The sequence below is a fragment of the Manis javanica genome, chromosome 14 (genome assembly GCF_040802235.1).
Source record: "Manis javanica isolate MJ-LG chromosome 14, MJ_LKY, whole genome shotgun sequence".
Classification (NCBI taxonomy): domain Eukaryota; kingdom Metazoa; phylum Chordata; class Mammalia; order Pholidota; family Manidae; genus Manis; species Manis javanica.
In genome coordinates this window covers 5288522-5301801 of record NC_133169.1, presented here as the reverse complement: position 1 = coordinate 5301801, position 13280 = coordinate 5288522, and the positions used below count along the sequence as shown (strand labels likewise).

At 44.7% G+C, this 13280-nt stretch overlaps 1 protein-coding gene across 2 annotated transcripts; it reads left to right on the top strand.

Annotated features, from left to right (window-relative positions):
- Nucleotides 1-5315: 5315 nt before the first annotated feature.
- RGS4 (regulator of G protein signaling 4) lies at nucleotides 5316-12093 on the top strand. 2 transcript variants are annotated; one of them, XM_037023956.2, is made up of 5 exons: nucleotides 5381-5564; nucleotides 8299-8403; nucleotides 8699-8760; nucleotides 9362-9528; nucleotides 10106-12093. In XM_037023956.2, the coding sequence occupies exons 1-5, from the start codon at nucleotides 5521-5523 to the stop codon at nucleotides 10343-10345; spliced, it is 618 nt and encodes a 205-aa protein (XP_036879851.2). In that variant the 5' UTR covers nucleotides 5381-5520; the 3' UTR covers nucleotides 10346-12093. The 2 variants fall into 2 exon arrangements, with proteins under 2 accessions (XP_036879852.1, XP_036879851.2); XM_037023957.2 differs by lacking the exon at nucleotides 9362-9528 and having other exon boundaries at nucleotides 5316-5564; nucleotides 10106-10316.
- The last annotated feature ends 1187 nt before the right edge of the window (nucleotides 12094-13280 follow it).

Genomic DNA, 13280 nt, shown 5'->3' with positions numbered 1-13280 from the left:
ACCCATATTATCGTGTTCCCCCCCCACCCCCATACCCCATTGCAGTCACTGCCCATCAGTGTAGTAAAATGCCATGGCTGATTTTTAAAGAGATAAATTATGAGTAGGATGCTAATCAATATAAAGTTTTCTGATATATTCCTAATAACAATAGTTATGTTTTGAGTTTCCCAAGAGTTCCTGATACCTCTTGCGTACATTGTATCATATAATCTTAACAATATTCATCCATAAAATACTAGTGAGCTCCTGCCAATGCATAGTTTACTATTACCCCATTTTACACATGAAGAAGATGGAAGTCAGAAAGATTTCTCCAGCTTACAAGGCCACCTGCCAGTATGTGGAGGAGCTAGGATTTAGATCCAGGTCTGTCTGACTGTGAAGTTCAAGCATATTTGATATTCCAGTCCACGACACCATGTCATCTCTTTCCACTGGCACAATGTACATGAACTCACTGTTTCTGTCTTAGACTAAGCTCTGCATAAGAAAGGCAAAATCTCTGGGATAAGGATAGTTTCATTCTTCCCTTATATCTTGGGAAAGAAAGAGTCCTCTTCCCCCAGTACTGCTAATTAAGTGTGATGCCAACTAAGGGAAACTGAGTGATATGTCCCCGGGTGCAGTCAGTTCTCAGAGCAAGTGGCTCTCATTTACCGCATGTGCCCACAAAGCTGGATGCAGAGAGTAAAACACATTTCCCGAAAGTAGGACCTACTGGGAAAGTCCCTGTTCATCTTCCTGGTATACAACGTCCTCCAGCTGGGCATGTTTGCTTTTTAGCCTTAAAAATCAATAACTGTGAACTCTCGCTGCTGTCCAGGCCATTGTAGTAGACAATAAAGGGGGCAGGTGGTTTCTAACAGCTGAGAGGAAATTGCCATCCGAGATGGTGTGAATGCCATTTTAGGCTGGGACTGTCCCACATCCTGTCTAGTGGTGAGAGGTGTCCGTTTAAAACCTGGTAGAGAATGCAACGCCTGTCCCAATAGCTTATTTCCTTGTATCAGATCCTGTAAGGGCTTGAGCAATGTTTTCTTTTGTTTTCCTTGAGCTAAGAGTGGGAAAATTAGAAACTTACCTGGAAAACACACACACAGCTCACATCCTGCTGTGTGGCTTAATGTCCCCTGGTAGGAAACAATACTGCCTGTAGCCTTTTTGCCAACAGTACTTTCCAGATGTTCAGCATTGTACAGTTTAAGGAGCACATCTGTATGTATAACTGCATCTGAGTTTTGTTGTGGTATTAGTTTGTGTGGTATCATTTTTTGTCATCACAACAATCTTGCGTGGTATATTTTTTATCATCATCATCTCTCACATGGACCATTTCAATAGACTTCGCACTTTTCGCCAGTTTCTCTCCCATCCAATCTATTCCCCTACGGTGCCAATTTCTAGAATGCCAATATGATCTGCTCAAGTACCTTGGCTATTCCCCCAACGGCCACAGTGTAAAATCTGGTCTTCATTGTGACAAAAGGCACCTCTTTGGATCTCAGAGTACCCGTTTAGCTTTATTTTTCTCCCTCCCCTGCAATGCTGTGATCACACCCCACATCTAGGGGCTCCAGACAGGACCCTTTCTTTCAGCCTTTACTGTCATGACAATGTAGAGGTTCATTGCAGAGACCCAGGACTGTCGAGAGCTGGCTCCTGTTACCGTCACGTGATAGATACTTACCTCTGAAAGTAAGTTAGTTAAACCCTCTCTGGCTCACCTACAAAATGGAGATCACTGTAGGACCTTCTATCAGGATGAATTGTGAGGAATAAGTGACTTATTAAGATACAGTGCTTAAACCGGTGCTTTGCATAATTAGTGCCCTATTAAATTGGCTGTTATTATTTTGCTTTCTATTGAAATGGTTGTCTCTTCTTTGTATACCTACTAAGTCTCTGTTCATCCTTTAATAGTCTCCTTTGTGCAAACCACTCCAAATTTCGAAGGTTGCATTTACTCTGTATCCTCTGTGTTTTCCTCAAGTTTTGCATACACATGTTTGTGATTTTGGCACTCAACCTGGTGTTTTCCAGTTACTTAGAGGTCTTCTCCGTGAGAGTTTGAGCTGCTCAGAAGCACAGTCCATTTCTGACTTATAAGTAGGTACTTGAGTCAGAAGAATATCTAGTACGTAGTACCTAATAAATATTTATAAGGTAAATATCCATTTTGCAATGTAGGAACTCACGAGCCAGGGTCCAAACTGCTAGGCCAGCTGACTGGTCTGTCTGCTTCCATGCTTTCCTCTCAATCCATTTTCCCACAATAGCCGGAATGATGAGATCATTTCAGTCACTTCGGTGGCTATTCATTGCTCATTGATAAGCCCCAGCCTCTAGGTCACGGCCTGCAAGTCCTCGCAGGATCTGGCCTCCGATTTTCCGCCTCTGCATCATGAGCTGTTCTCTCCTTGCTCCCATTCTCTAGCCATGCTGGCCCCCTTTTGTTCTTTCCCAATTTACATTTTCACTTGCTTTTAGCTCTATTTGGGGCACTATTTCCTAGGCTTCTCTCATAGCTCATTTCTTCTCACCCATCAATTTCATCTCGGACACCACCTCTTCAAAGATGTCTTTCCTGCCCACCCTGGCTAAACGAGCCCTTTGCCATACAATTATTTTCTATCCCATCCCCGTTTTCTTCATGGCATGGGTCATAATCTACAGTGACTTATTTTCTGACTCCTTCCGTTGGAATGAAAACTGCCCCAGGTGGCAAGCTTGTCTGCTTGTTCACCACACTAAAGGGAGTTATTCAGCTAGTACCTGTCACAGAGTAGGTGCTCAAAAGATGCATCTTAAATAAATGAATAAATACAAAATAGATCTTTTGAGAATAACGCTGTTCCAGAGGAATGACAAATAACAGAATAATAGAGCTTAATGCTTTTGTATGTCAGAGAAAGAGGGTGGAAAATTGTCAAGGTATCAGGATGTTCCAGTCCTTGCCTCCCTGAACACAACCAACAAGTTTCCTAGTGAAAAATAAGTTAACTTATGAAAAGCTTTTGCAAACATTCTTTCAAGTATTAAAACCCCTAAGAAAAAAAGCACGGTTAAAGGAGTGGATGACTATGAAATGCCTGCACAGATTAATGGGGTAACCACAAAATTAAAAAGAACTGGTTTTAATAGAGAACTGGAGCAGTGAGGTCTGCCCCCGCCCCGGCTGTCAGGGAGCAAGAGAAAATCGGGTGGAGGGAGTCATCCTTGAACGAAATGTGTAAGATTAACACTGATTTTTATCTACTATATGTAATCTAACAATAAAAAAATATTTGCCTAGCACTTTACAGTTTAGAAACATATCTGTGTACATGGTCTATCTCATTTGATAAGACAGTTGAGTGATAGGCTAGCCCAGTAGAAAATCCATATGGCTCAATGTCAAGAAACCAGCTGCATGAGTGAAAAGCTGGGATGCTGATGAGTCGTTTTCCCTCCCTATTTCCTTTTTGGTAAAATGAAGGTGTTAGTCTAGAATCCCATTCGGTTTTTAGTCTGGAATCCCATTCGGCATATTCCATTTATGACAAATCAGACTTCCCCTTTATCTGGATCCAACATATAAGGTCCTTTTGGGGTCTTCATTCATATTCTTAAAATTGAATGAGTTGACTAATCACTTTTGTGAGTTCCCAGGTAGGCAAGGAAGGCCCCGGTCCATCCGGGTGAATTTGTCTGCCTTTTAAATTTGTCTCTCCTCTTCGATGTCATTTCTGACCAGTCATCTCTCTGGGTCTACCGTCTTTGGCCTGATGGCCTCTGTTATTTTACACTGCCTCTAAGTCCCTTCCAATAATGGATGTCAGCTTCACAAAGAAATAGATTTATCCTTTATTATACTTCAAGGAAAAGTTGCCCTGTAGTTAATCTGATAGGGTTTTTTTTTTCTATCTTCATGGTAAACGGCCAGAGAATTTTTCCTATATATATAATTTAAATTTTTCCTGTAACTTAAGTGCATTATATATTCTCGTGATTTTGGCCCTGCCCACCTTGTGTATTTCTCTGCCAGCTTCTTGCGCTGCGCACAACGGACAGTGGGGCAGGGGGCAGTGGGGGATGCCCAGCGTCCTGAATGGGGCATGGGCATTGTTCTTCACCACTTTGTCTTCTCTGTTCTCAAGGACCTTGCATCTCACTGGAACCCATCTATTTATCATCTTTTCTGCCTAAGCCTCCCGATGCCTCTGCTGCTATGATCAGGAACCTGTCTACATTCAGAATGAAAAGTGTCCGGGTCTGACACAGCAATTAATTTCCTCCTTCCATTCATAACTTTCCTACATGGAGAAGGGTCCCTCTGAAACTCTGGTGTGGGTATCTGAGCCATGACTCCGAGATGTGAAACACCTGCCTGACTGCTTGAAGTGTTCAGTCCATCATATTGTGTATAAAAGATACTAACTGTCCAGGTGTTCAGGAACACCGGTAGGGTCGGATATTCTTTTGTTCATTCTGAAGCCTGAAGTATGTGAGGCAATTGCTAATTTTTATTCTCTTTTTCTCTCTCTCAATATTTTGAAACAACAGCTTGGAAACCTAGAATTCCCTAAGACATAATAAAAGCCCATTTGCAAATAAGAAAGGGTGCTTGTATTTGTTCGTTTACTCCCTCCTAAGGTCTCCAAGCTGCTGTGTTGCAACTTTCTGCAAGAGGCATGTATGTATAAGAGAGACCAGCCAGGCTGTGCTGAAATCTGTTCTTACAGTGTTGGACAGTCGGACTGATTACAGGTGTAGCTAGGCAGGTTTTCTCTAGGTGAATTTTTTATGCTGTTGGCATGTAACTGTCTGCTAACCAGTTACTCCTCCCCACAGCCCTGTGTGAATGTGACCACCAATAAGGCACCCCCTGCAAACGCCTGCCTGGAAAGGGTGATCCTGCCAATTCCATTTTGGAAATAGTGAGGATGAGGATCTTGGCCCACGTCTGACATGCTATTTCTAATGCAAAAATAGGAAGTGCAATGCGAGTTAGCCTTGAATGTAAGCCCACGAACTCCTGCTGGCACCCCCCCACCCCCTCCGCCAGGACGCAACTTCCCTTGACATTGTTTTTACAGAAAAATAAATAAACACCACGTTTTGCAGCATTGCAAGCTCCCCATCCCCCTACCCCCACTTTGGTAGAAATTTAAAACCTCCGACACCGGTAGAGACGTTGAGCAAATTTTTGTTTTCTGCATGCCTCCTGTGAGAGAGGACTTTCTCCGCCTGTTCACTTTGCACGGTTGATGCGTCAGTCCTTTCTTGCTCAGCTCGTTCGGGGGCTGGAGGGGCTGGAGCCCCCCCACCCCCACCCCCAGGGGCGCGGGGACTGCAGAGCTGCCGTCTGATTGGCTGGGCGGCGGAGGCCGGGCTATAAAGAGACCCCTGCAGGCCCAGGCGGGAGAAGCGCCGCGGATTCTGACAGCATCTCTCCGCAGAGCAGGCGAAGTGCTCCAAACACAAGCCACCGCTCCCGCCGCACTGCTTTCCTCGCCTGCGAACCGCACACTGGGGAAGATGTGCAAAGGACTCGCAGGGCTGCCGGCTTCCTGCCTGAGGAGGTAAGACGATGTTTTTAGCCACTAACCGTGTTCAACTTTGGGATAGGCTTTTCCAGTTACTGACATATCCGGCTTCCTGCCCGAGTTCTTTGGAACAGAATCAATGTGGTCAGGAGTGCATCAACTTTTTCGCTTCCCTCCAAGCGCTAGCTGGAAATTGTGACCCCAGGAGTGGTCTCCCCAGATTTTGGCACCTGTGTGTTGTTTCATATGACCTTGGTTTTGAGAGCTGTTCTGATCCTCTAGCCAAACTAGTTCTAATTAAGAAGCGATAGGAGATTTTTGAATTCTACAGAGTGGTCTGTGTTGCACATCATGGGGGAATGATGGTATTACTAGACCTTTGGAGGGGAAGGTACCCCAGGGTGAGATTTGGCTTCATCACCAGAAAGGCACCGTGCCCTCTGTGTGATGCTGCAGTATTTTTCACCCTCTGTGTTCTTTTATCCACATGTGACAATAAAATATGAGCTCCAAAGCTAGGTGTCCCGTATCCCTCTGTGCCTACCTTTAGCTCTTGAAATGTCTTATGTGAGTGGTAGTTGAGAACTACTGCATTGAACAAATCAGTAAAGGGTTCTGTAGAAGATCTCATCCTAAAGATATTATTTTGTCAATGTATTGTCTCCTAATTAAACAAAAATTAAAGATATGCAACTATTCATGTCTTCAGATTTTTTAAAAAGGTGTACTTAACGTGTTTCCAGAGGATGCTTATGTATTAGCCAGCTGAAAAAAAAATACAGATGAGTGCCTATTACACTATTTAATCTTACAGTTAGAGGTAAAAAGTCAATCTGTAGGTGTACTGCCCCTCTCTTTCTTCTTTCCTTACAAATAGAAATCACCTTAAATTTCAGTTTAGGAGGTTCTTTTCTGTAGATGCTGTAAAACGGGGCAGGAGGGTCTGGCAGAGAAGTGGCCCAGTGCCCCTGACCTCCACTGCTAGTACCCTGAACTGAATGGAGTTAGTTACTCCAGGCTGCAGTTAACTCAGATATAAAGTTAGCCTTACAAAATACAGGCGTGTCAGGAGGAAGTCATGCTCTGGCCAATATTTTGGGGGACAGGTGAACGACTGCACCACAAGGAGTTGAGAAACTAACTTGGGGAGGCGAGTGCTGGCAGCAGGTGACCTGCTCCCCTCCTCTCCTCACAGGTGAACAGAAGCCGACCCCTTCATCATAGTGTTAGTGCCTGAGGGTCCAGGAGGACCCTGACCCACCCAAGGGCACATAAGTGATGGGGGGGCAGAGTGCAGGTCAAATCCAGGTTTCCTGACTCCAATGACTTCTGACGTCATTTTGTTTTTTATTTGTATGGTTGTATTGTGTTATCAGGACAAGTGCATTGCACAGAGCCATACATTCTTACACCTCTTCATGAAATGACTGCATTGGTCAATAACCAATGGACCCAGCCAGCAATTAGACAGTAACCAGTATTCACCTGGATCTGGCACAAAGAAATAGGTGATGGCCTCTCTTCTGATGTAATCACAATATATTTATATCATCACCTTAGCCTCATGATCATGTCTTGCTTTCAATGAGGAGGATTTTTCATCCCCTGACCAGTTGCAAGAAGCAGGAGGGAAAGCAGTCTTGTGAGGGAGAGAAAACACTATTTTAGGGACAAAGAACGTAATGGGATTCAGACTTTCTGGGAGAATGCACATAGATGAGCCACCAGTATCAGCACCATCCTAAAATGCCTTTTCATCCTTGTGGCTTCATGTTTCTCTAAGTAGGAATGTCCACTCATTCATTTCCTTGAAAATGACATTTCCCTTTTAAAACAGTTTCTTGGCTTTTGTAATAAAAGAGATCCAGGGGAAAGAATAATTAACACAGAATAAGAAAGTTGAGCTATAAACTTATTAAAAGGTCCTCCGTTTTAGGAAGTCGCATGCCCCATTGTACCCTTGCTCCCGGTTAAACAGTGGAAATAAGCTGGAAGCTCTGCTCTGATTAAACAGTCACCAGCTTCAGTGATGCCTCTTGCTTGCTTCTCACTATTGTTGTGAAGCCTCAAATGCCCTTTAGAGCATAGATGTTAGAAAGGAAAGCTGGAGCAGCTGCGGCAGGAACTTCTCTAGAAGCAGCCTCACGGAGCTCAGGTGTCAGCCTGACCATTTGTATTGACTACCTCATTTTCCATTTCCTCTGCTGCAACCACACACCTCCGTGTACATCCCATGATGTGAATCGCGTGACCCACCTCACACGAGGCTGGACTGAACATCAGCCTTGACCTTCCCCTGCTGCTTCTACAGGAGCAGTGAGACAGACGCAAAGAGCAGCCACCCTCCAGAAGGTGGCGTGCAACAGGGGCCATGCTTCTCCGTCACTGCTTGCTTTCCAGTTCCTAACAATCACAGAACAGACGAGCTTTCAATGTATTTCTACGGAGAGTATCAAAGCGTTCCATTGGGCAAAATGACAGGTTTACAGAGGAGAGACCTCTGAGCCCCGCCGAAGGGCCAGAATTCCAGTTACTGACCTTGGATTGGAGGCTGAGGTTGGACTCTGGCCTCTGGGTTTTGAAATAAGTCACAGGCAGAAGCGGAAATGGGATCTCGTTTTCCTGAGTGTGCGCGCCAACCGCAGCTCTGGTTTCCTAAATAAACTACCTCTGACCTTCACTAGTATTGGACTCTGAGCTCTAGCATTAAAGCATCCTTTTTTTCCGTTTTTTTTTTTTAACCATTATTCTTTTCCCCTCTTCTGTGCAGTGCAAAGGATATGAAACATCGGCTGGGTTTCCTGCTGCAGAAGTCTGATTCCTGTGAACACAATTCTTCCCACAGCAAGAAGGACAAAGTGGTGATTTGTCAGAGGTAAGCGAAAAGATCCGTTGGGAATTAACGTCTGGGGACAGATGTTCTATGGGGTGAAAAGGAAGTTATGTCCCTAGTTAACTAGATTTGGATCTAGGTGGCCTCCATCTTCATGGACGGGATACATGCATTTGAGGTTTCCCTATGCTTAGTGGACAGAGGGCCTTAATCAATAACAGGTGTCATCATAAGGATGAAAAATAGAATCTCTGCATTTTATTTGGAATGTTACATTTCTTGCCCCAGTTTTGTATCCTGGCATTCAAATTATTCTTTTTCCCCATAATGTTTCTAGGGTGAGCCAAGAAGAAGTGAAAAAATGGGCTGAATCACTGGAAAACCTGATTAGCCATGAATGTAAGTCTGACAGCTTTCCTCCTACCGCCACCCCAAGGCGAGGGCGGGCACTCCTGGATAGACGAGTTATCTCACACTCAGCTTGATCTAATCGGAGCTGCAGAAAGAATTAGTTTTTTTCTGACTTCCAGACTAAGGAGAATCAGTGCATTTTGATTTTCACCATGCCCTAGAGCTTTGAGATAAACAATGGCAAATTCATACAAAAACCATGTGGAAAACCATTTCTTCTGCCACGTGGGAAAAGGGTAAAGGACAAACAATCCAAGCATTGAGATGTCTTGCAAAATCAACCTCCGTTTATCTTTCTCAAACCCACTGTGGCAATTGATGGCTGCATAGCTATTTCAAAAATGAGACTGTCTTGCTAGAGACTTCAAACCTCGAGCAAGAAGCAGTCTGTGAAACAAGGGTCCAACGGATCCCAGTCACAGATTAGGGTTACCTGACTCCAGTGACCCCCCGCCCCACCAAAAGGGGGAAATAAGGGATTGTTTGAACCCATGCCTTATCCTCTTAAGTACTCAGCTTTGTCTGAAATACAATGTCCAGTAGGCCAGCCGGTGTTTTGACAACTGTGGGTCTGTCTTTTCTATTGCAGGTGGGCTGGCAGCTTTCAAAGCTTTCTTGAAGTCTGAATACAGTGAGGAGAACATTGATTTCTGGATCAGCTGCGAAGAGTACAAGAAAATCAAATCGCCATCCAAACTAAGTCCCAAGGCCAAAAAGATCTACAATGAATTCATCTCAGTCCAGGCAACCAAAGAGGTAGGTTGTCATGGCAGACAACTCCCTGGATCTCGGGGGGGATGTCCTACAAGCGGCGGTCAGTGACTCTTCAGGTCATACGAGTTAAAGGAAAAGATGTAACAAGAGAAGAGGTTATTAAAACTCTTTTAACAAATTGAATATAGTTGACATGCCATATAATATTAGTTTTGGGTATGTGATGCAGTGATCCAGCAATTATATGCATTATGAAATGCTCACCACAGTGAATGTAGCGATGTTATTACAATATTACTGATTGTATTCCCTATGCTGTAGTTTTCATCCATGACTACATTTCCTGTGTTGTACTTTTCATCTGTGAGTTCGATGATCTCCCTTAATGGGTTTTCTGATGAGTCTCCCCAGTTTGTGAGAAAGAACAAGAGCTATTGCCTTGCCCATCCTGACTTAGATGAACGTTTTATACCCTCTCACATGCACCAGAGTGGAGTCAAACATCTCCCCCTTCATTCCTGGGGTATAGAGGGTCCACACTACTATTCTGTACAAAGTGTGCAGCCCCTGTCCTCACCAGGGTAATGTGTTCAGTGCAACCTTGGTCTTCGCCCCTCAGGTAAACCTGGATTCTTGCACCAGGGAGGAGACAAGCCGGAACATGCTGGAGCCTACGATTACCTGCTTTGATGAGGCCCAGAAGAAGATTTTCCACCTGATGGAAAAGGATTCATACCGCCGCTTCCTCAAGTCCCGCTTCTATCTTGATCTGGCCAGCCCTTCCAGCTCGGGGTCGGAGAAGCAGAACGGAGCCAGGAGTTCTGCAGACTGCCCTTCCCTGGTCCCCCAGTGTGCCTGATTCTCACCCGGCGGCAGAGCACAGAAATGCCAGGACTCTATGCTCGGAACCCATGAGGCCAGAGACTGCCTGCAGTAAGCACCAGTGCTTTATCCACGTTGCAGCTTAGTGTTTATGCACCTGCTGTGTGCGAGCCACACCCATGTAAAAAGTAGATGTAGTTCTGGTGTTTGCGTGTTTATCAGGGCGGGACCTCATTCCGCTCCAGTCTCCCCAGATTTCTTCTAGGGTGCCAAGTGAGCAAGTCTCCAAATAATGGTTTTGTAGGTGTGCATTTTCAAAGATTGTTGGCCATTCTCTCCTCCCTGTGGTCTGCCCTCAGGTTGCTTGTTGGCACACTTCATGGCGACATCCACATGTATTCTGTTAGCCAGCACTTTCTCCAAACTGTGGACGTTGAGATGAGGTTGATCTACTATGTGTGTGTGTGTGTGTGTGTGTGTGTGTGTGTGTGTGTGTATACATATCTACACACACATAAGTATATGCATATTCTCTCTGTGTGTATACATACATATATATTTCAGCAAAAGTAGATAGGCAAGACTTCAGGTGCTCATAACCAGAGTGAGTGTACGTACTTGCATACATGTCCTGATTCCCAGTCTTTCATCCTGCAGCCAACCAGGGCAGATCAAACCAGCTGCCGCGTGGGCTAAAAAGGAACGCTGACCTATGGGAAGCTGGAAAGGCCCATAAGTTGCTTTCCAGCTCTACCTACCATAAGCTGCTGGCCGAGGAAGGGCACAGGATGTAAAGGTCAATATTCTTACCCTCAGCCCTTTTTCCTCTCCTGATCAAGGTGCTCTTCGCACTGTTTTTTCCTGAGAACTCTCGCCATCAGGTGAGGCTCTGTAAGTCACTGCGGCTGCTTGCTTGTTTCCCCAGAGACGCTCTGGGCTGTCTGTCTACACTAATAAGCCAGCAGCGAGAGAAAGATTCTATTTTGTACGGGAGAAACCTGTTTTCACAAACTGAAAAGCCCTCGTGAGTTCCCCTTTTCACAGTAGAATCTCATTCATGCCATCCCGGACATGGGGGCTAACAGGAGTCTGAAAGCCTTTCTTTCTGGGCTCTGAGACTTCATGAGCGAGGAAAGAAGGAAAAAAACAACAACAAAAAAGGATACCAATTGTTAGAACTACTGTTTGGAACTTTTCAAGGCACATAAAATACTTGAAAATTTCTCATTTATGTTATTTATGATGTTTTGTACAGTGCTTTTTTTATTATCGTGTTGTTTTGTAAATGGAGGTGCAGGATATCACCTGAATTATTAATGAATGGCCAGGAAGTAATTTTCTCCTCGTTCTTCTAAAAGTACTGCCTTTGAAGGGTATGCATGTACATACATGCACACTGCGCCAGTTTCTCCAGTATAAAGTCCATGTGTGAGCATCTGTTGGCTTTTATGCCAATAGAATGGGTGGCAAAATGAAGATACCAGAGTGTAAGTCTGCAAATCTCATTGTATCTGAGATGTAGGTTTTCTCTACTCCACCCTTTGGGTCTCTCTGGCTTCTCGATTTCAATGGCTCCAGAGTTCCACACTGGAACCTGTTTCCGTCATACACAGTTTCACGATTTTGTCTCTGGTTGATTCCAGGATCCAGACATGTAATTTGGTTGGTCTTGCCCTAATACAACTGTCATGACTTTCAGATTGTGCCTGTACTCATGACTTGCTGTCTCACAAATAGGTCTGGAAGGTCATTCTGAATGAGAAGTAAATTATTTTATGTAATACATTTTTTTTCCAGTGTGTTTTTCAATTGTATTTTCCTTTTATTTCATCACCATTTGACATGCTGAACTCACTTGCTCATGGTCCGTGGCCAGAATACTCCTTCCATATGCATGCCTGCTTTTATCATGTTCTTTAAAGGCCTCAAAGTTGATGCTCCCAGTGAAACACATGCATCTTAATCATAAGGGTGAATAAATGCTTCATACAAAGCGAACTGCTTGTAAACACATCAATGATCCACAGAGACATGGTAAGAGAAACGGCAGAATGTAGGGGGATTACTTACAGAAAGTGGCCCACATGCAGTCTTTCATCTGCCCATGCCAACTCTAGGAAAGAAAGCAGAAAATGAAGATCGTCTATGCCTTGGTTTCTGCCGCTGCTCTGCCTGTCTCTAGTCACAGCATTGAGGCAGGCTTGGCAGCAGGGACTTGTGCTGAATAGGTGGTTTACTTGCGGGCCAGCAATAAGTTTCATGGGGTGGAGGTCGTCTTCCAGAGCAGCTCTTCCCCCCCATTGGGAGCCTGATTGAGAGAAGAGGGGGCAGTGGGAGAAGAGGGGAGGCGGGAGGAGCTATAGGATTGGCCCCGTCAAACTGCCCAAAGCCCCTCCTCCCTCCCACAGATCCTCTTCCCCAGAAAAGGGGTCCCAGAATATTCACACCCGCACCATGGGCTCTCTGCCTGTTATGTCCTGAGACCCCCATTTCCTGATTTCATCCTTTCCCCTTGTAAGAGTCATGCCTGCAGGATGTTAGGGGTTGTGGTTCTTCCCTACATGGAGCAACGGATCCTTCTGAGGATCTGATGAAAACTGTGGACCATCTCCTGTGAAAAATACACAAAGGAGTCCAAATTCTGCAGAAATGCTTAGAGGAAACTTTCACAACCCTGTCTCGAAGCACACAAGGCCGTCATTCCTCTCACGCTGTGGGTGCGTAAGACTCACCGAGAGTGGACAGTCGCTGCTCCATGTCTGTAACACTGTCATCCAAATAGAATTCAAAGTCACTGCTTTTAGCAAGGTGAGGGGTTCTTTTCTCCACTCTTTACCTTGTCCATTCTTTCTTTCTCCTTAAAGGTTGGCGATGAAATAAATAGAAAATAGGTGCCGATCCTTTTTCTGAAGGCCATCAAGAATGATGTTCTGAAAAACACTTATTGTTGCTTCCAGATAGTGTGCCAGATA

Excerpts from the sequence above, each read along its gene's own strand:
- RGS4 (XM_037023956.2), top strand. The coding sequence starts at position 5,521 with ATGTGCAAAGGACTCGCAGGGCTGCCGGCTTCCTGCCTGAGGAG. Across the intron at positions 8,761-9,361 it reads AAACCTGATTAGCCATGAAT|GTGGGCTGGCAGCTTTCAAA; the intron begins GTAAGTCTGACA and ends TTTCTATTGCAG. Across the intron at positions 9,529-10,105 it reads CAGTCCAGGCAACCAAAGAG|GTAAACCTGGATTCTTGCAC; the intron begins GTAGGTTGTCAT and ends TTCGCCCCTCAG.